The sequence below is a fragment of the Scyliorhinus canicula genome, chromosome 17, assembly GCF_902713615.1.
Source record: "Scyliorhinus canicula chromosome 17, sScyCan1.1, whole genome shotgun sequence".
Lineage (NCBI taxonomy): Eukaryota > Metazoa > Chordata > Chondrichthyes > Carcharhiniformes > Scyliorhinidae > Scyliorhinus > Scyliorhinus canicula.
Genome location: NC_052162.1, coordinates 27,298,227 through 27,322,329, shown reverse-complemented (window position 1 = coordinate 27,322,329; position 24,103 = coordinate 27,298,227). Strand labels below are relative to the sequence as shown.

The window sequence follows — 24,103 nt, the reverse complement described above, 5'->3', positions numbered from 1 at the left end:
GCCGTGAGGCAGCAGCGCTAATCACTGCGACACCGTGCACATCCAGATGATTATTCTGATGGGAGGTTTCTGTTCACTCCCGTGAGATCAACCATAATTACCTTGTGGATGTGTTCCTGCACTCTGGGGATTCCCTCTGTTAGGGGGCCATCCAAAATGATTGCGGTCACCGTACTCACAATGAGGCTCGGACCTTGGACTCCGGGGTTTCCCTTTGTCCAGGGGCCACCCAACATGGCCGCCAGCTATGAGTACGCCATGTGAACACTCCGGGGTTTCCCTTTGTTTGGGGACCCTTCAAAGTGGCTGTTTGCAGTGCTATCTTGTTTCCTGTTGCCATTTGTGGCTTGTTGTAGCCAGCCTAGAGCCCTTCCCCCTCTTGTTCCCCTTGTGGTTCTGTGCATCCCCCCTTATTATTCTTATTATTTTCCTCCCCCTCCCTTATGCTAGTCCCCCCCCCCCCCACATTTCTCCCTTCTTGTGATGTTTACCCTCCCTTTGCCAGGCGCTCTCTCCCCTGCGCAAGATGCACCACGTGCCCCCTCTTTTGTACCTCCTGGCGCTAGGTTTCCCACTAGTGTGATGGCCCCCCCTCCTGAGTCGGTCCTAGTTTTCCCGCTGCTTTTCTTCCCTTTTCCCTCTTTCTCTTTCTTCCCTGTTGCTGCGCCTGCTGTTCTCGCCCTTCTTCCTCATGCCTTAGCTTTCAGTTTTAGAACGAGTCGGCACAGTCCCGTGCAAATTGTCTCTCAGTTTCTCAGTCTCTTCAGGGTGACTGCTTCACCTCTGCTCTGCTTTCCCAGCCCATTCATTTGGACCAACTCGCCCGCTTCTGCAGGGGCTGTAAAGTAGTGCTCCTTGTGTTGGTGGGTTACCCAAAGCTTGGCTGGGTAAAGCATCCCAAACTTTACCCCACTTTATCCTGTTGAATGTGGCCCAGCGCTTGGCCAGGTCTGCCCCAATGTCCTGACAAATTCTTATCTGGCGTCCCTCCCAATGGCAGGTTTTCGTATGTTTGGCCCATCTCGGGATCCTTTCCCGGTTTGGTACCGGGGCAGCTTTGCAATTATTGCCCTTGGTTGCTCCCCGGCCCTGGGTTTGGGTCAGAGCGACCTGTGTGCCCTGTCTATCTGCGGCGGGTTGGGGAAGCTGTCTCTTCCCACCAGGCTTGACAGCATCTGCGCCACATAGTCCATGGGGTTTCTGCCTTCGGTCCCCTCCGGCAGCCCAACTATTCTGAGGTTTGATGCCTCGACTGGTTTTCCTCATCCTCCACGTTCCCCTTTAGGTTCTCGTGGGTCACCACCAACCTTGCTGTGTCCGTTTCCAGGGCGGTGATCCAATCACGTTGGTCTGTGGAGGCCTTTTCCAGTTCTCTGATTCTATTTTCCTGAGCTTCTAGTCACCGCTCTGTTTTGTTGAGGGCCGCCTGCATGCTGGCCAGTGCTTCAGTGACCACCACCTTGACCACTGCCTGGATCTGCAACCTTATGTCCTCCTTGAAGTCCTTCAGCTCTCGGGGGAGGAATTTCTCTAGCCATTGTCCGGCGATGGGGAATTTGTCGCATGGTTCGTTGGCCCCTCTTTTTCGGGTACGGCCAGGGCTCCTCGCCTCGTGGGTCTGTTATCTCACCCGTCGGTTTCTCTAGGTTCCTGTTACCTCTTGTCTCCTTGCGGCCTCTGGTGCAGCTGATGCTTGGCATTTCAATTTTTTGCCTGTATCTTCTTTCGTGGGTTGAAGAGGGTGATGAATAGGCAGCACGGTGGCGCACTGGTTAGCACTGCTGCCTCATGCGCCATGCTCCCAGTTTCGATCCCGACTCTGGGTCACTGTCCGTGTGGAGTTTGCACATTCTCCCCATGTTTGCTTGTGAGCCAGACTCACTTTTCGAAGAGAGCTATGTGATTGCGGTGTGCTCTGTTTCATGGAGACATGGCTCACTCCTACTTCACCGGACTGTGCCCTGCAACTAGAGGGGTTCGCAATCCACCGAATGGACCATACGGCAGCCTCAGGCAAGGCAAGGGGAGGTGGGGTCTGCCTCATAATCAACACCTCCTGGTGCCTCGATGTAGCAACACTAGCGAGTTTCTGCTCCCCGGACCTAGAATACCTGACGCTAAATTGCTGCCCCTACTACCTTCCGCGGGAGTTCAGCTCCGTTATCCTGACGACAGTTTACATCCCACCCCATGCGAATGTGAAAATCTCACTGGACGAAATATTCACCACCACAAATAGCCTTGAAACAAAACATCCTGAGGCCTTGTTCATTGTAGCTGGGGTCTTCAATCAGGCCAAGCTCAAGAGCATACTACCAAGTTACCACCAACACATCGCCTGTTCCAACAGAGGCCCAAACATCCTGGACCACTGCTACACAAATATCGAACATGCCTACCGCTCTATCACCCGCCCACACTCTGGCAAATCTGACCACAAGGCTGTGCTCCTGCTCCCGGCCAATAAGCAAAAACTGTAGCGGAAGAATCCGTCAAAGAAAGTTGTGTGTTGTTGATCTGAGGAATCGGATGATCTCCTACGGGACTGTTTAGAATCAGTGAACTGGTCAGTATTTAAAAACTCTGCGACCAGCCTGAACGAGTACGCCACTACAGTAACTGACTTCATTAGTAAGTGTGTAGAAGACTGTGTGCCAAAGAAGCAAATCCGTGAGTTTCCCTACCAGAAACCCTGGATGTACAGGGATGTCCACTGCTTGCTACAGTCTAGGTCTGAGGCGTTCAAGTCAGGTGACCCTGACCTGTATAAGAAAGCCAGATATGATCTGAAGAAATCCATCAAAGATGCCAAAAGACAGTACGAGTCCCAGGCTAGCCACACGGATCCCCGCCGTCTATGGCAAGGTCTGCAAAACATAACAGGCTACAAGATGAAAGCATGTAAAATCGTCGGCTCCAACACACCCCTCCCTGATGAGCTCAACGCATTCTATGCCTGCTTTGAGCAAGAGGTCAGCGAGAGAGAGAGAGCCCTCCACTCCAGAAGTGCAGATGAACTTGTATCTGAAATCACCACTGCAGACGTCAGAGCAGCCTTCTCGAAGGTCAACCCACGGAAAGCCACTGGCCTGGATGGGGTACCTGGACGGGCACTCAGGCCTCGTGCGGATCAGCTGGCGGGGGTATTCGCAGACATCTTCAACCTCTCTTTACGACAATCTGAGGTCCCTATCTGCTTCAAGAAGACGACCATCATCCCTGTACCAAAAAAAGTCAAGCAGCGTGCCTTGATGACTATCGTCCAGTGGCTCTGACATCCATCATCATGAAGTGCTTCGAAAGGTTAGTCATGGCACGAATCAACTCCAGCCTCCCAGATTGCCTTGATCCACTACAGTTCGCCTACCGCTGCAACAGGTCCACAGCAGATGCCATCTCCATGGCCCTGCACTCTACCCTGGAACACCTAGATAACAGAGACACCTATGTCAGACTCCTATTTATCGACTACAGCTCAGCCTTCAACACCATCATTCCTACGAAACTCATCTCCAAACTCTGTGGCCTTGGCCTCGGCTCCTCCCTCTGTGACTGGATCCTGAACTTTCTAACCCACAGGCCACCATCAGTAAAGATAGGCAACAACACCTCCTCCACGATCATCCTCAACAAGGCTGTGTCCTCAGCCCCTACTATACTCCTTATACACCTACGACTGTGTGGCCAAATTCACCTCCAACTTGATTTTCAAATTTGCAGATGTAGTGGGTCAGATTACAAACAATGATGAGACAGAGTACAGGAATGAGATAGAGAATCTGGTGAACTGGTGCGATGACAATAATCTCTCCCTCAATGTCAACAAAACAAAGGAGATTGTCATCGACTTCAGGAAGCGTAGTAGAGAACATGCCCCTGTCTACATCAATGGGAATGAAGTAGAAAGGGTCGAGAGCTTCAGGTTTCTAGGTGTACAGATCACCAACAACCTGTCCTGTTCCCCCCCATACCGACACTATAGTTAAGAAAGCCCACCAACGACTCGACTTTCTCAGAAGACTAAGGAAATTTGGCATGTCAGCTACGGCCCTCAGCAACTTCTACAGATGGTCCATAGAAAGCATTCTTTCTGGTTGTATCACAGCTTGGTATGGATCCTGCTCTGCCCAAGACCGCAGGAAACTACAAAAGGTTGTGAATGTAGCCCAGTCCATCACGCAAACCAGCCTCCCATCCATTGACTCTGTCTACAATTCCCGCTGCCTCAGAAAGGCAGCCTGCATAATTAAGGACCCCACGCACCCCGGACATACTCTCTTCCACCTTCTTCCGTCAGGAAAAGATACCAAAGTTTGAGGTCACGTACCAACCGACTCAAGAACAGCTTCTTCCCTACTGCCATCAGACGTTTGAATGGACCTACCTCGTATTAAGTTGATCATTTCTCTACACCTTGCTATAACTGTAACATTATATTCTGCAGTCTCTCCTTCCTTCGCTCTGTACGGTATGCATTGTTTGTACAGCATGCAAGAAACAATACTTTTTACTGTATACTAGTACATGTGACAATAATAAATCAAATCAAATCAAATGTGTTTCGCCCCCACAACCCAAAGATGTGCAGGCTAGGTAGATTGGCCACACTAAGTTGACCCTTAATTGGAAAATATTAATTGGGTACTCTAAATTTATTTTTTAAAAAGAAGAGGGTGATCAAGATTAGCTGACCGGCAGAATAATAATTAATAATAATAATAATAATAATCTTTATTAGTGTCACAAGTAGGCTTACACAATTAAGTTACTGTAAAAATTCCCTGGTAGCCACATTCCAGCGCCTGTTCGGGTACACTGAGGGAGAATTCAGAATGTCCAATTCACCTGACAAGCACGTCTTTCAGGACTTGTTAGAGGAAACCGGAGGAAACCCACGCAGACGTGGGGAGAACGTGCAGACTCTGCACAGACAGTGACTCAAGCTGGGAATCAAATCCAGGTCCCTGGTGCTGTGAAGCAACAGTGCGAACCACTGTGCTATCATGCCGCCCAGGCAGAGAGTGGGGATAAAGGAGTCTTTTTCCGGATGGCAACCGGTGACTACCGGTGCCTCAGAGGTCTGTGCTGGGACACAACTTTTCACAATATACATTAATGATCTGGAAGAAGGAACTGAAGGCCCTGTTGCTACGTTTGCAGATGATACAAGGATATGCAGAGGGGCAGGTAGTATTGAGGTAGCAGGGGGAGGCTGCAGAAGGACTTGGACAGTCTAGGAGAGTGGCAAACAAGTGGCAGATGGAATACAATGTGGAAAAGTGTGAGGCTATGCACTTTGGTCTGAAGTATGGAAGCATAAACTATTTTCTTAAAGAGAAAAGGCTTAGGAAATCGGAAGCACAAAGGGAATTAGGAGGCCTTGTTCAAGTTTCGCTGAAGGTTAACATGCAGGGCAGCAGGGTAGCATGGTGGTTAGCATAAATGCTTCACAGCTCCAGGGTCCCAGGTTCGATTCCCGGATGGGTCACTGTCTGTGTGGAGTCTGCACGTCCTCCCCCTGTGTGCGTGGGTTTCCTCCGGGTGCTCCGGTTTCCTCCCACAGTCCAAAGATGTGCGGGTTAGGTGGATTGGCCATGCTAAATTGCCCGTAGTGTCCTAATAAAAAGTAAGGTTAAGGGGGGGGTTGTTGGGTTACGGGTATAGGGTGGATACGTAGGTTTGAGTAGGGTGATCATGGCTCGGCACAACACTGAGGGCCGAAGGGCCTGTTCTGTGCTGTACTGTTCTATGTTCTAGGTTTGGTCAGCAATTAGGAAGGCAAATGCAATGTTAGCATTCATGTCTCGAGGGCTAGAATACAAGAGCAAGGATGTACTTCTGCGGCTGTATAAGGCTCTGGTCAGACCCCACTTGGAGTATTGTGAGCAGTTTTGGGTCTTGGAAAGGGTCCAGAGGAGGTTCACAAGAATGATCCCTGGAATGAAGAGCTTGTCATATGAGGAGCGGTTGAGGACTTTGGGTCTGTTGGAGGAGCTCTGTTGGAGTTTAGAAGGATGAGTGGGGATCTTATTGAAACTTACAGAATACTGAGAGGCCTAGATAGAGTGACGTGGAGAGGATGTTTCCACTTGGAGGAGAAACTAGAAGCAGAGGTCACAGCCTCAGACTGAAGGGACAATTCTTTAAAGCAGAGATCAGAAGTGCTTTCTTCAGCCAGAGGGTGGTGAATCTGTGGAACTCATTGCTGCAGAAGGCTGTGGAGGCCATCTCTTTAAGATAGAGATAGATCGGTTCTTGATTAATAAGGGGATCAGGGGTTATGGGAAGAAGGCAGGAGAAGTAGGATGGGGGATGAGAAACGTATCAGCCACGAATGAAATGCAGAGCAGACTCGATGGGCCGAATGACTATATCTGCTCCTGTGTCTTACGGTCTTATAAGGGAGTGCATTTCCCCCTGGAACTGATGGGCCAATTTGGCATCAAATTGCCTGAATTCGATGTCCTAGGAGGAAAGCTACCTTCTGTGCATCCTCTCAGCACATCCCTGACACCGAAAGTCTCAAAAGTTTACGAAGATAGTGACAAATCCAAATTCGGAATGTTTTTTAGAAACTAGCAAAAGGCCACCAAATTGGTTATGAAAAGAAAAAAACAGAGAATACAAGAGTAAACTAGACAGAAATATACCAAAACCTGATTTAAGAAGGTGTTGCAAGTATATAAAAAAGGAAGAGAGTAGCTAAAGTAAATGTTATTTCCTTAGAAGCAGAGACAGGAGAAATTATTATGGGGAGTGAGGAAATGGCAAAGATATTGAGCAAATACTTTTGGCCAGATTTTACGACTCCATGGACCTTTAAATATGGAGGGTGGGATTTGTAAGCCCTGCCTCTATTTTTGACAGATCCAGTTATTGCTGGTAGGGGAAGGAGAGCTTAGTCTGATTCACACAGGATGGAAACTCAAACTCACATACCCCATTTTGGCTGTTGCAAGGGTCTAACCAAACCGCCTAAGCTCTCACTCGTCCTCATGCCCACCTACCTCTGCCTCCGGGATCGGTGGGCCCAACTATGTTCCTCAGCCCCAGAGAGAAAATCACATATTTTGGGGTGCTTTTAACCAAGGCGGGTCCGGCAAGTCAGGAAATTTCCTAACTCAAGCTACTTGCCTTTATAGTGATAGGCAGCATGGTTTTGTGCAGGGAAGGTCATGTCTTACAAACCTAATAGAATTCTTTGAGGAAGTGACAAAGTTAATTGATGAGGGAAGGGCTGTAGATGTCGTATACATGGACTTTAGTAAGGCGTTTGATAAGGTTTCCCATGGCAGGTTGATGGAAAAAGTGAAGTCGTATGGGGTTCAGGCTGTACTAGCTTGATGGATAAAGAACTGGCTGGGCAACAGGAGACAGAGTAGTGGTGGAAGGGAGTGGCTCAAAATGGAGAAAGGTGACTAGTGGTGTTCCACAGGGATCCATGCTCGGACCACTGTTGTTTGTGATATACATAAATGATCTGGACGAAGGTATAAGTGGTCTGATGAGCAAGTTTGCAGATGATACTAAGTTTGGTGGAGCTGCAGATAGCGAGGCGGACTGTCAGAGAATACAACAAAATATAGATAGATTGGAGAGTTGGGCAGAGAAATGGCAGATGGAGTACAATCCAGGCAAATGCAAGGTGATGCATTTTGGAAGATCTAACTCAAGAGCAGACTATATGGTCAATGGAAGAGTCCTGGGGAAAATTGATGTACAGAGAGATCTGGGAGTTCAGGTCCATTGTACCCTGAAGGTGGCAACGCAGGTCGATAGAGTGGTGAAGAAGGCATACAGCATGCATGCCTTCATCGGACGGGGTATTGAGTACATGAGTCGGCAGGTCATGTTACAGTTATATCGGACGTTGGTTAGGCCACATTTGGAATACTGCGTGCAGTTCTGGTCGCCACATTACCAGAAGGATGTGGATGCTTTAGAGAGGGTGCAGAGGAGGTTCACCAGGATGTTGACTGGTATGGAGGGTGCTAGCTATGAAGAAAGGTTGAGTAGATTAGGATTGTTTTCATTGGAAAGACGGAGGTTGAGGGGAGATCTGATTGAGGTCTACAAAATTATGAGAGGTATTGACAGGGTGGATAGCAACAAGCTATTTCCAAGAGTGGGGGTGTCAATTACAAGGGGTCACGATTTCAAGATGAGAGTGGAAAAGTTTAAGGGAGATGTGTGTGGAAAGTTTTTTACGCAGAGGGTGGTAGTTGCCTGGAATGCTTTGCCAGTGGAGGTGGTAGAGGTGGGTACGATAGCATCATTTAAGATGCATCTGGACAGATGAACGGGTGGGGAACAGAGAGAAGTAGACCTTGGAAAATAGGCAACAGGTTGAGATAAAGGATCTGGATCGGCACAGGCTGGGAGGGCCGAAGGGCCTGTTCCTGTGCTGTAATTTTCTTTGTACTTGTTCTTTGTTCTTTATAGCCAAATTCTGGCCATTTGTGTCTGTCTTCATAGTAGAAGATACAAGGTACAGGAATAAAGGGTAACCTGCATGCTAAAAAGAGTGTGCAAATTGAGGTAATTAATATCAGCAGAAAAAAGTACTGGAGAATCTCAAGGGGTGAAAATCTAACAAATCCCCAGAATCCTACATGCTAAGGTTTAGAAATATAAAATCCTAACAGTGTATCAGGAGGCCATTCAGCTCATCAAGTCTGCACCAACCTCTGAAAGAGCAGCCTACCTAGGCCCACTACCCCACCCAATCTACACATCTTTGCATACTAAGGGGGAATTTGGCATTGCAAATCTACCAAACCTACACATTTGTGGACTGTGGGAGGAAACCAGTGCAAACCCACACAGACTCAGGGAGAAAGTGCGAATTCCACACAGTCACCCAAGGCTACAATGGAACGCAGGTCCCTGGCACTGTGAAGCAGCAGTGCTAACTAACCACTGTGGCACCATACCACCCATGGTTCCAAAAGAGATGGATGCAGAAATAATGGCTGCGCTCGGAACGATTTTTCACAATTCTGGAACGACCCCAGAATATTGGAAGTTAGCAAATGCACCATCACTTTTCAAGAAAGGTGAGAGCAAAAAACAGTGAACTTCAGGCCAGTTAACCTATCATCCGTCATCGGGAAAGTACTGGAATCTATTATTCAGGATGTCTCAACAATGTACTTTGAAAATCACAGTCTGATCAGACAAAGTCAACATGGCTTTATGAAAGGGGTTTTACTGTGTTTGACAAATTTATTAGAGGTTTTTGTGGATGTAACTGGTTGGGGAGATAAAGGGGAAAGGTATACAATAAACTGCCACACAAAAGGTTAATAGACAAGATAAGGGTTCGTGTCCTGGGGCTAATATATCAACGTGCACAGAGGATTGGATAATGGGCAGGAAACAAAGATTAAGAATAAATGGAACATTTTCAAATTGCTAGGCTATGACTCGTGGAGTTTTGCAAGGTGGTGCTTCAGCTATCTAGCTATCTCTGTTCATGATGGCGATAAAGAGACCGATTGCAAAAAGAGGGAGGTGGTGGTTTAATGCTATTGCCAATGGGCTTGTAATCCAACGGCCTGCATTAAAGCACTGGAGACCCCATTTCACACCCCGTGACAGATGACAAAATGTATACTGATAAAAAATTTGGAATTAATGACCACAAAATCATTGTTGATTTTTGTAGAAATCCATTTGAATCACGAATGTCCTGAAGGGAAGGAAATCTGCCATCCTTACCTGGTCAGATCTACATGCAACTCAATGTGGTTGACTCTTAAACATCCTTTAAAATGGCTGTGCAAGCCACTCAGTTCAGCTGAAGGGTAATTGGGATGGGCAATAGATGCTCTTATCCCACGAATGTCCTTTCACCAGATGCTGAGTAAATTGGGTGTACATTCTCTGATGTTTAGGAGAATGAGAGATGATCTCATTCAAACACACAAGATTTTGAAGGGGTTTGACAGGGTAGACACCGAGAGATTGTTTTCACCAGTTGGGGAACCTAAAACACAGGGCATGCAATCTCTGGATAAGGGGGAATGATCATTTAGGACTGAGATGAGGAGAAATTTCTTCACTCAAGGAGTTGTGAACATATGGAATTCTCGAGGGCTGTGAATACTCCATCATTAAATACATTTAAGGCTCAGATGGACAGATTGGTGGACCCTCAAGAAATATGGGAAGTGGGGGGCAGCACGGTGGTGCAGTGGTTAGCACTGCTGTTTCATGGCGCCGAGGTCCCAGGTTCGATCCCGACTCTGGATGACTGTCCGTGTGGAGGTTTTACATTCTCCCCGTGTTTGCATGGGTTTCGCCCCCACAACCCAAACGATGTGCAGGGTAGGTAGATTGGCCAGACTAAACTGCCCCTCAATTGGAAAAATTAAATGGGGACTCTAAATTTATTCTAAAAAAAGAAATAGGGGAAGTGGCTGAGAAAGTAGAAGCCTAAGATTAGTCATGATCATATTGAATGGCGAAGCAGGCTTGATAGGCTGCATGGTCTATTCCTATCTCTTGTGTTCTTATGTTAACAAGTGTTTAGTTGTGTGAGATTAAGAGATGGCATTAGCTTCGGTACTGAGCTTGGAAGTGGCACTGCTGACATCAAATAGCATTGCAGGTTGGTTGTCATTATGATTTGTCTGTTCTGCACGCTTCTCACGGATGTTGGATGTACACCCCAGCACCCTCACTATCCAATGTGATTTGTGGACATCAGTTTGGTCAGCGAGCTGCACACATAGCTCCAAAACAACAGGCGCTACCCAGCCAAAATAATAACAATAATAATCTTTATTAGTGCCACAAGTAGGCTTATATTAACACTGCAATGAAGTTACTGTGAAAATCCCCTTGCGGCCACATTCTGGCGCCTGTTTGGGTACACTGAGGGAGAATTCAGAATGTCCAATTCACCTAACAGGCACGTCTTTCACGACTTGTGCAAGGAAACCGGAGCACCCGGACCAAACTTACGCAGATACGGGGAGAACGTGCAGACTCCGCAGAATTTAATAAGCCAGCATTTATTGCCCATCATTAATTGCCCTTTAATTGAGTGGTTTGCCAGGCCATTCCAGAGGGCAGTTAAGAGTCAACCACATTGCTGTGGTTTGGAGTCACATATAGGCTAGACCAGGTAATAACGGCAGCTTTCCTTCCCTAAAACACATTAGTGAACCTGATGGGTTTTTATGACAATCGACATTGGTTTCATGGTCATCATTATACTTTTAATTCCAGATTTTTATTAAATTGAAATTTCTCCATCTGAGGTAGTGGGATTCAAACCGAGGTCCCCAGAGCATTACTCTGGGTCTCTGGATTGCTAGTCCAGTGATAATACTACTATGTTATTCCACTGCCTCACCAAGTATTAGACATGGGACTGGATTCTCCAATAATGGTGCTACGTCCCCACGCCAGCGTAAAAATGCTGTTGTTTCACTCTGAACGTTGCTTAAGAAAATCCTGAGTGATTCTCCCATCTGCAGGGGGCTGGCAGGCCCCCAGAGTGCTTCCCGCAGCTCTGGCTGTGGATACGCCCTGTGTGACATGGCGGACTCGGACCACTGAAGCGGCACCAAAAATGTTTGCCCCCCCCCCACCCAGATCGCGCGCGCCCGCGGGTCCGTGACACCCGATCGCTCCCCTGGCTGCCCATGAGGCCCCCCCGGTGAATGATGCCCCCGCCCCTCCTACCAGGGCGGCCGCAGACTGAGACCGCAGCTGTCACCTGACATTCCCGACGGCAGATAGGTGGTTAGAACCACGCTGTCGGGAACTCGGCCAGTTGCGCGCGGGGAATCGTTGGGGGGGGGGGGGGGGGGGGGTTGTCCACTTTCACCCTTAATAACAGTGAGTGCTAATGTCCTCCACATTATTGTTACCGCCAAATTCAGGCCAGTCCCATGTCATTTCTGTCTCGGCTAATTTAATGCAGCTATTAATCTGCTTGAAATGAACAAGTTAATGACGGAAGTAAAATGACTGCGAGATTGCATTAACTGAACCAACCAATCTTGCACTGATATACAACAAGATCTGTTGAATGCCTACCAGAAGCCCTGCATTTCAGTTTTACTTGACATGGAACCTCAAATCATTAATACGCAACAGGCTACAAAACCTTTTGCTGATGATATAGAAGCCAGAGATCGTTAGATATTTGGATACTAGGGGAACTAAGAGAGAAAGGAGATATTTCTGGAAAGTTGAACTGAGGTAGAAGGTTTGGCATTTTTGTATTGAATGGGCAAAATAACCCATTCCAATCCTATTTCTAATGTTCTTACGTAATACTTTTTTAAAAATTAAAAAGCCGGAATGGATTTTGATAACACAATAACAACTTGATAACAAAACCTTTCTATATGTCTTTCAGTGATAATCATGTGTATGCACTCAGTTCTTATTGGAGGTGAGGAACAGAAACATCTTTTGGAAGCTGCCCATGACTTGCAGATGACTGATGGTGGCTACGTGTTTATACCATATGATACCCTTCTTTATAGTCTCCCATACCAAAACACTCCCTACCCAGTGTTGGTGAACAACTCCAAGCTGCAGAAGGCATATGATTCAGTGCTGACAATAACTGTGGATTCTGCAAGAATGTCATTCCATCAGGCATTCGAAGAATACATGCAGAGCCGAGAAATTGTAACACACTTGAAGCCTGATCAGGTACCTTTTATTAGTCATTTCCTGATTTTTCAGCGATCTCCCCATTTTGGCTGAAAACAGAGATGTGTGCTGGAGTACAAATCCCTCCGTTTCCTTGTCAAGTGACCATTTATTATTGATGAGTTGGGCAGTACATGTTGGAAAAGCCCAACCCAACATCCATACATGTCAGGAGTCGATCACTATGTGGGAATACAGTATCAGTTATTTTATTTTTAGACCAGAATTGTTATAGCACAGAAAGATGTCCATCATGTCTGTGCTGGCTCCCTGCAAGAATAACTCACCTAATCCTACTCCCCCTCCATTTCCCCATAACCCAGCAAGTGTTAATATTCCAACTCTCTTTTCAAAGCCACAGTAGAATTTGGTCGCCACATTCCCGGAAAGTGCATTCCGGATCCTAACATCCAAACAGTGTATTCCAGATCCTAACCACCAGACAGTATATTCCAGATCCTAACCCCCAGACAGTATATTCCAGATCCTAACAACCAGACAGTATATTCCAGATCCTAACATCCAGACAGTGTATTCCAGATCCTAACCCCCAGACAGTGTATTCCAGATCCTAACATCCAGACAGTATATTCCAGATCCTAACATCCGGACAGTGTATTCCAGATCCTAACCCCCAGACAGTATATTCCAGATCCTAACCCCCAGACAGTGTATTCCAGGTCCTAACCCCCAGACAGTGTATTCCAGATCCTAACCCCCAGAAAGTATATTCCAGGTCCTAGCATCCAGACAGTGTATTCCAGATCCTAACCCCCAGTCAGTATATTCCAGATCCTAACATCAAGACAGTATATTCCAGATCCTAACCCGCAGACTGTATATTCCAGATATTAATCCCCAATCAGTGTATTGCAGTTCCTAACATCCAGACAGTATATTCCAGATCCTAACCCCCAGAAAGTATATTCCAGATCCTAACATCCAGACAGTGTATTCCAGATCCTAACCCCCAGTCAGTATATTCCAGATCCTAACCCCCAATCAGTGTATTGCAGTTCCTAACATCGAGACAGTATATTCCAGATCCTAACCCCCAGAAAGTATATTCCAGATCCTAACCCCCAATCAGTGTATTGCAGTTCCTAACATCAAGACAGTATATTCCAGATCCTAACACCCAGAAAGTATATTCCAGATCCTAACATCCAGACAGTGTATTCCAGATCCTAACCCCCAGTCAGTATATTCCAGATCCTAACATCAAGACGGCATATTCCAGATCCTAACCCGCAGACAGTATATTCCAGATCCTAATCCCCAGACAGTGTATTCCAGATCCTAACCCCCAGTCAGTGTATTCCAGATCCTAATCCCCAGTCAGTGTATTCCAGTTCCTAACATCCAGGCAGTGTATTACAGATCCTAACCCCCAGACAGTATATTCCAGATCCTAACATCCAGACAGTGTATTGCAGATACTAATATCCAGATTGAGTATTCCTGATCATAACCCCAGACAGTGTTTTCCAGATCCTAACTCCCAGACAGTTTATTCCAGATCCTAACATCCAGACTGTAGCTTCCAGATCCTAACCCCAGTCAGTGTTTTACAGATCCTAACCCCCAGACAGTGTATTCCAGATCCTAATCCCCAGACAGTGTATTCCAGATCCTAATCCCCAGTCAGTGTATTCCAGTTCCTAACATCCAGGCAGTGTATTACAGATCCTAACCCCCAGACAGTATATTCCAGATCCTAACATCCAGACAGTGTATTGCAGATACTAATATCCAGATTGAGTATTCCTGATCATAACCCCAGACAGTGTTTTCCAGATCCTAACTCCCAGACAGTTTATTCCAGATCCTAACATCCAGACTGTAGCTTCCAGATCCTAACCCCGGAGAGTGTATTACAGATCCTAACCCCCAGACAGTATATTCCAGATCCTAACCCCAAGTCAGTGTATTCCAGATCCTAGCCCCCAGACAGTATATTCCAGATCCTAACATCCAGACAGTGTATTGCAGATACTAATATCCAGATAGAGTATTCCTGATCATATCCCCAGGCAGTGTTTTCCAGATCCTAACTCCCAGACAGTGTATTCCAGATCCTAACCCCCAGACAGTGTATTCCAGATCCTAACCCCAGAAAGTATATTCCAGATCCTAACATCCAGACAGTGTATTCCAGATCCTAACCCCCAGTCAGTATATTCCAGATCCTAACATCAAGACAGTATATTCCAGATCCTAACCCGCAGACTGTATATTCCAGATCCTAATCCCCAGACAGTGTATTCCAGATCCTAACCCCCAGTCAGTATATTCCAGATCCTAACCCCCAGACAGTGTATTCCAGATCCTAACTCCAGAAAGTATATTCCAGATCCTAACATCCAGACAGTGTATTCCAGATCCTAAGCCCCAGTCAGTATATTCCAGATCCTAACATCAAGACAGTATATTCCAGATCCTAACCCCCAGAAAGTATATTCCAGATCCTAACATCCAGACAGTGTATTCCAGATCCTAACCCCCAGTCAGTGTATTCCAGATCCTAACATCAAGACAGTATATTCCAGATCCTAACCCGCAGACAGTATATTCCAGATCCTAATCCCCAGACAGTGTATTCCAGATCCTAACCCCCAGTCAGTGTATTCCAGTTCCTAACATCCAGGCAGTGTATTGCAGATCCTAACCCCCAGACAGTATATTCCAGATCCTAACCCCCAGACAGTATATTCCAGATCCTAACATCCAGACAGTGTATTGCAGATACTAATATCCAGATAGAGTATTCCTGATCATAACCACCAGACAGTGTATTCCAGATCCTAACATCCAGACAGTGTATTCCAGATCCTAACATCCAGACAGTATATTCCAGATCCTAACATCCGGACAGTATGTTTCAGATCCTAACATCCAGACAGTGTATTCCAGATCCTAACATCCAGACAGTGTATTCCAGATCCTAACTCCCAGTCAGTATTTTCCAGATCCTAACCCCCCAGACAGTATATTCCAGATCGTAACCCCCAGACAGTATATGCCAGATCCTAACATCCAGACAGTATATTCCAGATCCTAACATTCAGACAGTATATTCTGCCTAACCCCCAGACAGTATATTCCAGATCCTAACATCCAGACAGTATATTCCAGATCCTAACATCCAGACAGTGTATTCCAGATCCTAACCCCCAGACAGTGTTTTCCAGATCCTAGTCCCCAGACAGTGATTTCCAGATCCTAACCCCCAGACAGTATATTCCAGATCCTAACATCCAGACAGTATATTCCAGACACTAACCCCCAGTCAGTGTATTCCAGATCCTAACCCCCAGTCAGTGTTTTCCAGATCCTAGTCCCCAGACAGTGATTTCCAGATCCTAACCCCCAGACAGTATATTCCAGATCCTAACCCCCAGTCAGTGTATTCCAGATCCTAACATCCAGACAGTATATTCCAGATCCTAACCCCCAGACAGTATATTCCAGATCCTAACCCCCAGACAGTGTATTCCAGATCCTAACATCCAGACAGTGTATTCCAGATCCTAACATCCAGACAGTATATTCCAGATTCTAACCCCCAGACAGTATATTCCAGATCCTAACCCCGAGACAGTGTATTCCAGATCCTAACATCCAGACAGTATATTCCAGATCCTAACATCCGGACAGTGTATTCCAGATCCTAACATCCAGACAGGATATTCCAGATCCTAACCCCCATCAGTATATTCCAGATCCTGACATCCAGACAGTGTATTCCAGATCCTAACCCCAGTCAGTGTTTTCCAGATCCTAACCCCCAGACAGTGTATTCCAGATCCTAACATCCAGAGAGTATATTCCAGATCCTAATCCCCAGACAGTATATTCCAGATCCTAACATCCAGACAGTGTATTCCAGATTCTAACCCCAGTCAGTGTTTTCCAGATCCTAACCCCCAGTCAGTATATTCCAGATCCTAACATCAAGACAGTATATTCCAGATCCTAACCCGCAGACTGTATATTCCAGATCCTAATCCCCAGACAGTGTATTCCAGATCCTAACCCCCAGTCAGTGTATTCCAGTTCCTAACATCCAGGCAGTGTATTACAGATCCTAAACCCCAGACAGTATATTCCAGATCCTAACCCCCAATCAGTGTATTGCAGTTCCTAACATCAAGACAGTATATTCCAGATCCTAACCCCCAGAAAGTATATTCCAGATCCTAACATCCAGACAGTGTATTCCAGATCCTAACCCCCAGTCAGTATATTCCAGATCCTAACATCAAGACAGTATATTCCAGATCCTAACCCTCAGACAGTATATTCCAGATCCTAATCCCCAGTCAGTGTATTCCAGTTCCTAACATCCAGGCAGTGTATTACAGATCCTAACCCCCAGACAGTATATTCCAGATCCTAACATCCAGACAGTGTATTGCAGATACTAATATCCAGATAGAGTATTCCTGATCATAACCCCAGTCAGTGTTTTCCAGATCCTAACCCCCAGTCAGTATATTCCAGATCCTAACCCCCAGACAGTGTATTCCAGATCCTAACATCCAGACAGTGTATTCCAGATCCTAACATCCAGACAGTATATTCCAGATCCTAACATCCGGACAGTATGTTTCAGATCCTAACTCCCAGTCAGTATTTTCCAGATCCTAACCCCCCAGACAGTATATTCCAGATCCTAACATCCGGACAGTGTATTCCAGATCCTAACCCCCAGTCAGTGTATTCCAGATCCTAACATCAAGACAGTATATTCCAGATCCTAACCCGCAGACAGTATATTCCAGATCCTAATCCCCAGACAGTGTATTCCAGATCCTAACCCCCAGTCAGTGTATTCCAGTTCCTAACATCCAGGCAGTGTATTGCAGATCCTAACCCCCAGACAGTATATTCCAGATCCTAACCCCCAGACAGTATATTCCAGATCCTAACATCCAGACAGTGTATTGCAGATACTAATATCCAGATAGAGTATTCCTGATCATAACCACCAGACAGTGTATTCCAGATCCTAACATCCAGACAGTGTATTCCAGATCCTAACATCCAGACAGTATATTCCAGATCCTAACATCCGGACAGTATGTTTCAGATCCTAACATCCAGACAGTGTATTCCAGATCCTAACATCCAGACAGTGTATTCCAGATCCTAACTCCCAGTCAGTATTTTCCAGATCCTAACCCCCCAGACAGTATATTCCAGATCGTAACCCCCAGACAGTATATGCCAGATCCTAACATCCAGACAGTATATTCCAGATCCTAACATTCAGACAGTATATTCTGCCTAACCCCCAGACAGTATATTCCAGATCCTAACATCCAGACAGTATATTCCAGATCCTAACATCCAGACAGTGTATTCCAGATCCTAACCCCCAGACAGTGTTTTCCAGATCCTAGTCCCCAGACAGTGATTTCCAGATCCTAACCCCCAGACAGTATATTCCAGATCCTAACATCCAGACAGTATATTCCAGACACTAACCCCCAGTCAGTGTATTCCAGATCCTAACCCCCAGTCAGTGTTTTCCAGATCCTAGTCCCCAGACAGTGATTTCCAGATCCTAACCCCCAGACAGTATATTCCAGATCCTAACCCCCAGTCAGTGTATTCCAGATCCTAACATCCAGACAGTATATTCCAGATCCTAACCCCCAGACAGTATATTCCAGATCCTAACCCCCAGACAGTGTATTCCAGATCCTAACATCCAGACAGTGTATTCCAGATCCTAACATCCAGACAGTATATTCCAGATTCTAACCCCCAGACAGTATATTCCAGATCCTAACCCCGAGACAGTGTATTCCAGATCCTAACATCCAGACAGTATATTCCAGATCCTAACATCCGGACAGTGTATTCCAGATCCTAACATCCAGACAGGATATTCCAGATCCTAACCCCCATCAGTATATTCCAGATCCTGACATCCAGACAGTGTATTCCAGATCCTAACCCCAGTCAGTGTTTTCCAGATCCTAACCCCCAGACAGTGTATTCCAGATCCTAACATCCAGAGAGTATATTCCAGATCCTAATCCCCAGACAGTATATTCCAGATCCTAACATCCAGACAGTGTATTCCAGATTCTAACCCCAGTCAGTGTTTTCCAGATCCTAACCCCCAGTCAGTATATTCCAGATCCTAACATCAAGACAGTATATTCCAGATCCTAACCCGCAGACTGTATATTCCAGATCCTAATCCCCAGACAGTGTATTCCAGATCCTAACCCCCAGTCAGTGTATTCCAGTTCCTAACATCCAGGCAGTGTATTACAGATCCTAAACCCCAGACAGTATATTCCAGATCCTAACCCCCAATCAGTGTATTGCAGTTCCTAACATCAAGACAGTATATTCCAGATCCTAACCCCCAGAAAGTATATTCCAGATCCTAACATCCAGACAGTGTATTCCAGATCCTAACCCCCAGTCAGTATATTCCAGATCCTAACATCAAGACAGTATATTCCAGATCCTAACCCTCAGACAGTATATTCCAGATCCTAATCCCCAGTCAGTGTATTCCAGTTCCTAACATCCAGGCAGTGTATTACAGATCCTAACCCCCAGACAGTATATTCCAGATCCTAACATCCAGACAGTGTATTGCAGATACTAATATCCAGATAGAGTATTCCTGATCATAACCCCAGTCAGTGTTTTCCAGATCCTAACCCCCAGTCAGTATATTCCTGATCATAACCCCCAGACAGTGTATTCCAGATCCTAACATCCAGACAGTGTATTCCAGATCCTAACATCCAGACAGTATATTCCAGATCCTAACATCCGGACAGTATGTTTCAGATCCTAACTCCCAGTCAGTATTTTCCAGATCCTAACCCCCCAGACAGTATATTCCAGATCCTAACATCCGGACAGTGTATTCCAGATCCTAACATCCAGACAGGATATTCCAGATCCTAACCCCCATCAGTATATTCCAGATCCTGACATCCAGACAGTGTATTCCAGATCCTAACCCCAGTCAGTGTTTTCCAGATCCTAACCCCCAGACAGTGTATTCCAGATCCTAACATCCAGAGAGTATATTCCAGATCCTAATCCCCAGACAGTATATTCCAGATCCTAACATCCAGACAGTGTATTCCAGATCCTAACATCCAGACAGTATATTCCAGATCCTAACATCCGGACAGTATGTTTCAGATCCTAACTCCCAGTCAGTATTTTCCAGATCCTAACCCCCCAGACAGTATATTCCAGATCGTAACCCCCAGACAGTATATGCCAGATCCTAACATCCAGACAGTATAATCCAGATCCTAACCCCCAGTCAGTATATTCCAGATCCTAACCCCCAGACAGTATATTCCAGATCCTAACATCCAGACAGTATATTCCAGATCCTACCATCCAGACAGTATATTCCAGATCCTAACATTCAGACAGTATATTCCAGATCCTAACATCCAGACAGTATATTCCAGATCCTACCATCCAGACAGTATATTCCAGATCCTAACATCCAGACAGTATATTCCAGGTCCTAACCCCCAGACAGTATTTTCCAGATCCTAACCCCCCAGACAGTATATTCCAGATCCTAGTCCCCAGACAGTGATTTCCAGATCCTAACCCCCAGACAGTATATTCCAGATCCTAACCCCCAGTCAGTGTTTTCCAGATCCTAACATCCAGACAGTATATTCCAGATCCTAACCCCCAGACAGTATATTCCAGATCCTAACCCCAGACAGTGTATTCCAGATCCTAACATCCAGACAGTGTATTCCAGATCCTAACATTCAGACAGTGTATTCCAGATCCTAACCCCCAGACAGTATATTCCAGATCCTAACCCCCAGACAGTGTATTCCAGATCCTAACATCCAGACAGTGTATTCCAGATCCTAACATCCAGACAGTATATTCCAGATCCTAACCCCCAGACAGTATATTCCAGATCCTAACCCCCAGACAGTGTATTCCAGATCCTAACATCCAGACAGTGTATTCCAGATCCTAACCCCCAGACAGTATATTCCAGATCCTAACCCCCAGACAGTGTATTCCAGATCCTAACCCCCAGACAGTGTATTCCAGATCCTAACATTCAGACAGTGTATTCCAGATCCTAACATTCAGACAGTGTTTTCCAGATTCTAGTCCCCAGACAGTGTTTTCCAGATCCTAACATCCAGGCAGTATATTCCAGATCCTAACATCCGGACAGTGTATTCCAGATCCTAACATCCAGACAGGATATTCCAGATCCTAACCCCCATCAGTATATTCCAGACCCTGACATCCAGACAGTGTATTCCAGATCCTAACCCCAGTCAGTGTTTTCCAGATCCTAACCCCCAGACAGTGTATTCCAGATCCTAACATCCAGAGAGTATATTCCAGATCCTAATCCCCAGACAGTATATTCCAGATCCTAACATCCAGACAGTGTATTCCAGATTCTAACCCCAGTCAGTGTTTTCCAGATCCTAACCCCCAGTCAGTGTCTTCCAGATCCTAACCCCCAGACAGTATATTCCAGATCCTAACCCCCAGACAGTATATTCCAGATTCTAACATCCAGACAGTGTATTCCAGATCCTAACATCCAGACAGTATATTCCAGATCCTAACATCCGGACAGTGTATTCCGGATCCTAACAGCCAGGCAGTATGTTCCAGATCCTAACCCCCAGTCAGTATTTTCCAGATCCTAACCCCCAGACAGTATATTCCAGATCCTAACCCCTAGATAGTATATTCCAGATCCTAACATCCAGACAGTGTATTCCAGATCCTAACCCCAGTCAGTGTTTTCCAGATCCTAACCCCCAGACAGTGTGTTCCAGATCCTAACATCCAGAGAGTATATTCCAGATCCTAATCCACAGACAGTATATTCCAGATCCTAACATCCAGACAGTGTATTCCAGATCCTAACCCCAGTCAGTGTTTTCCAGATCCTAACCCCCAGTCAGTGTATTCCAGATCCTAACCCCCAGACAGTATATTCCAGATCCTAACCCCCAGACAGTATATTCCAGATTCTAACATCCAGACAGTGTATTCCAGATCCTAACATCCAGACAGTATATTCCAGATCCTAACATCCGGACAGTGTATTCCGGATCCTAACAGCCAGACAGTATGTTCCAGATCCTAACCCCCAGTCAGTATTTTCCAGATCCTAACCCCCAGACAGTATATTCCAGATCCTAAACCCTAGACAGTATATTCCAGATCCTAACATCCAGACAGTATATTCCAGATCCTAACCCCCAGTCAGTATATGCCAGATCCTAACCCCCAGACAGTATATTCCAGATCCTAACACCAGACAGTATATTCCAGATCCTAACATCCAGACAGTGTATTCCAGATCCTAACCCCCAGACAGTGTATTCCAGACACTAACCCCCAGACAGTGTATTCCAGATCCTAACCCCCAGCTGGAAAGGCTTCACACAGATCGGTGTGCAATTTTAGATGGCTGCCCCAATCTCCCCCCACCCATCCCCTTTAGGCCCCTGTTTGCGACTCCCTCACCCCACCCCCACCCCCTCACCCACCCTCCACCTGGTCAAACCACACCCCCCCCCCCCCCCCCCCCCCCCCCCCCGGCCTGATTCCTGGCACTGCCATCCCCAGTAATTTGCTTTTATCTGTGAGAAAGCTTCAGGTACGTGGATAGATTGGAGAAGCTGAGACTGTTCTCCTTCGAGAGGAAAAGGTCACAGCTCCAGTGTCCCAGGTTTGATTCTGACCTGGGATGGAGTCCATGTGCAGTTTGGGCATTCTCCCCGTGTCTGCGGGGGTTTCCTCCGGGGTGCTGGGGTTTCCTCGCACAGTCCAAGGTCGTCCACATTAGGTGGATTGGCCATGCTAAATTGCTCCCTAGTGTCCAGGGATGTACAGGTTAGGATAGAGCGGGGGAGTGGGCCTAGGTACGGTGCTCGTTCAGAGGGTTGCAGCACGGTAGCATTGTGGTTAGCACAATTGCTTCACAGCTCCAGGGTCCCAGGTTCGATTCTCGGCTTGGGTCACTGTCTGTGTGGAGTCTGCACATTCTCCCCGTGTGTGCGTGGGTTTCCTCCGTGTGCTCCGGTTTCCTCCCACAGTCCAAAGATGTGCAGGTTAGGTGGATTGGCCATGCTAAATTGCCCTTCGTGTCCAAAATTGCCCTTAGTGTTGGGTCAGGTTACTGGTTTCTGTGGATAGGGTGGAGGTGTGGACCTTGGGTACGGAGCTCTTTCCAAGAGCCGGTGTGTACTCGATGGGCCGAATGGCCTCCTTCTGCACTGTAGGAATTCTATGCTTCTGTAGAAGCATGCTTAGAGGCTGGCAGATTACAGCACCAGGACAGACATATTTTAGGCTGCATTTTAAAGTGATTCATTCTGTCCTTTCCCGATGGAAAATGGCGTTGATAGCAGTGGGACTGGAAGAATCCAGGCCCCACTCTGCAAAATGCGCTGCGGGGGAGCTGAAAGTCCCGTCTGTTACATTTATAAATTCCTGTACTCCTAATCATAAAGAAAACTGCTGATGTAAACTTGTCACAATGTGGTTAAATCCTTCTGCCAGCAATGGCACTGGGTAGGTTGTGAAAGTTTATTTTTGATCACCAGGTGTCACCGCTGTTTGGAACCATCTATAACGCTATCTATTTTGTAGCCAAAGCTATGAACAACAATAGAAAACACCAAGCCTGGGTCTCTGGTAGCAACATAGCAATGTTTTCCAGGAACATAAAATTTGATGGCTTTAATCAGAAGATCTGGACTGATAAAAATGGGGACAGCTTCACCGATTATGTAATCCTGGACACTGATGGCAAAGGGACTGAACTGTATCGCACGTATACCGTAGACATGGAAGCAGACCTGCTACGATTGACAGGGAGAACAATTAATTTTCCCAATGGAATCTTACCGAAAACAGACTCCGCTTGCTGGTTTACCCGTGGGAAAATCTGCACAGGAGGTAACGTGACATTTAAAAAATATTACACTTATTGGGGTTCTTTATTCCAGCCAGGAAGCTAATTGTCTGGGCAAAAATGTGATGTTTCATCGATGTCAAAGATCATGGGCTGGATTTTTTGTGACATTTAAAATAGGGTGGGAATTCACCCTCGCTGCCCTCGCTGCCCTCCCGCCCATGCCTAATTTCACCCCCATTTTGAAATTGACAGCTGGCCTGTCATATTTAAATAATTATCAAGGGGTCAATTGAGCTTGTTAACGAGCCAGTTGACCCTGATAATATGCTGCTCGCAGCAAGTACATTTCTCTCTCTTCCACACCAGATGCTGTCTTTGTTTCCCTCTCTCTCTCTCCTGCTCTCTCTTTTTCCATTCAAAAACTTGGAGACCGAAAGTTTGTCCAGTTAGTTCAGTGCTTTGTTTTCAGGTGTGAGCATTTTATAATTTTCTCCCAGT

At 46.3% G+C, this 24,103-nt stretch overlaps 1 protein-coding gene across 1 annotated transcript in view; it reads left to right on the top strand.

Annotated features, from left to right (window-relative positions):
* Positions 1–24,103, top strand: part of LOC119951674 (retinal guanylyl cyclase 2-like) — a 94,862-nt gene that overhangs the window by 9,170 nt on the left and 61,589 nt on the right. Inside the window, exons 3-4 of the mRNA XM_038774878.1 lie at positions 12,377–12,678; positions 23,292–23,646. Of these exons, the coding sequence (XP_038630806.1) occupies positions 12,377–12,678; positions 23,292–23,646 (657 nt within the window). The remainder of the gene's footprint in view (positions 1–12,376; positions 12,679–23,291; positions 23,647–24,103) is intronic.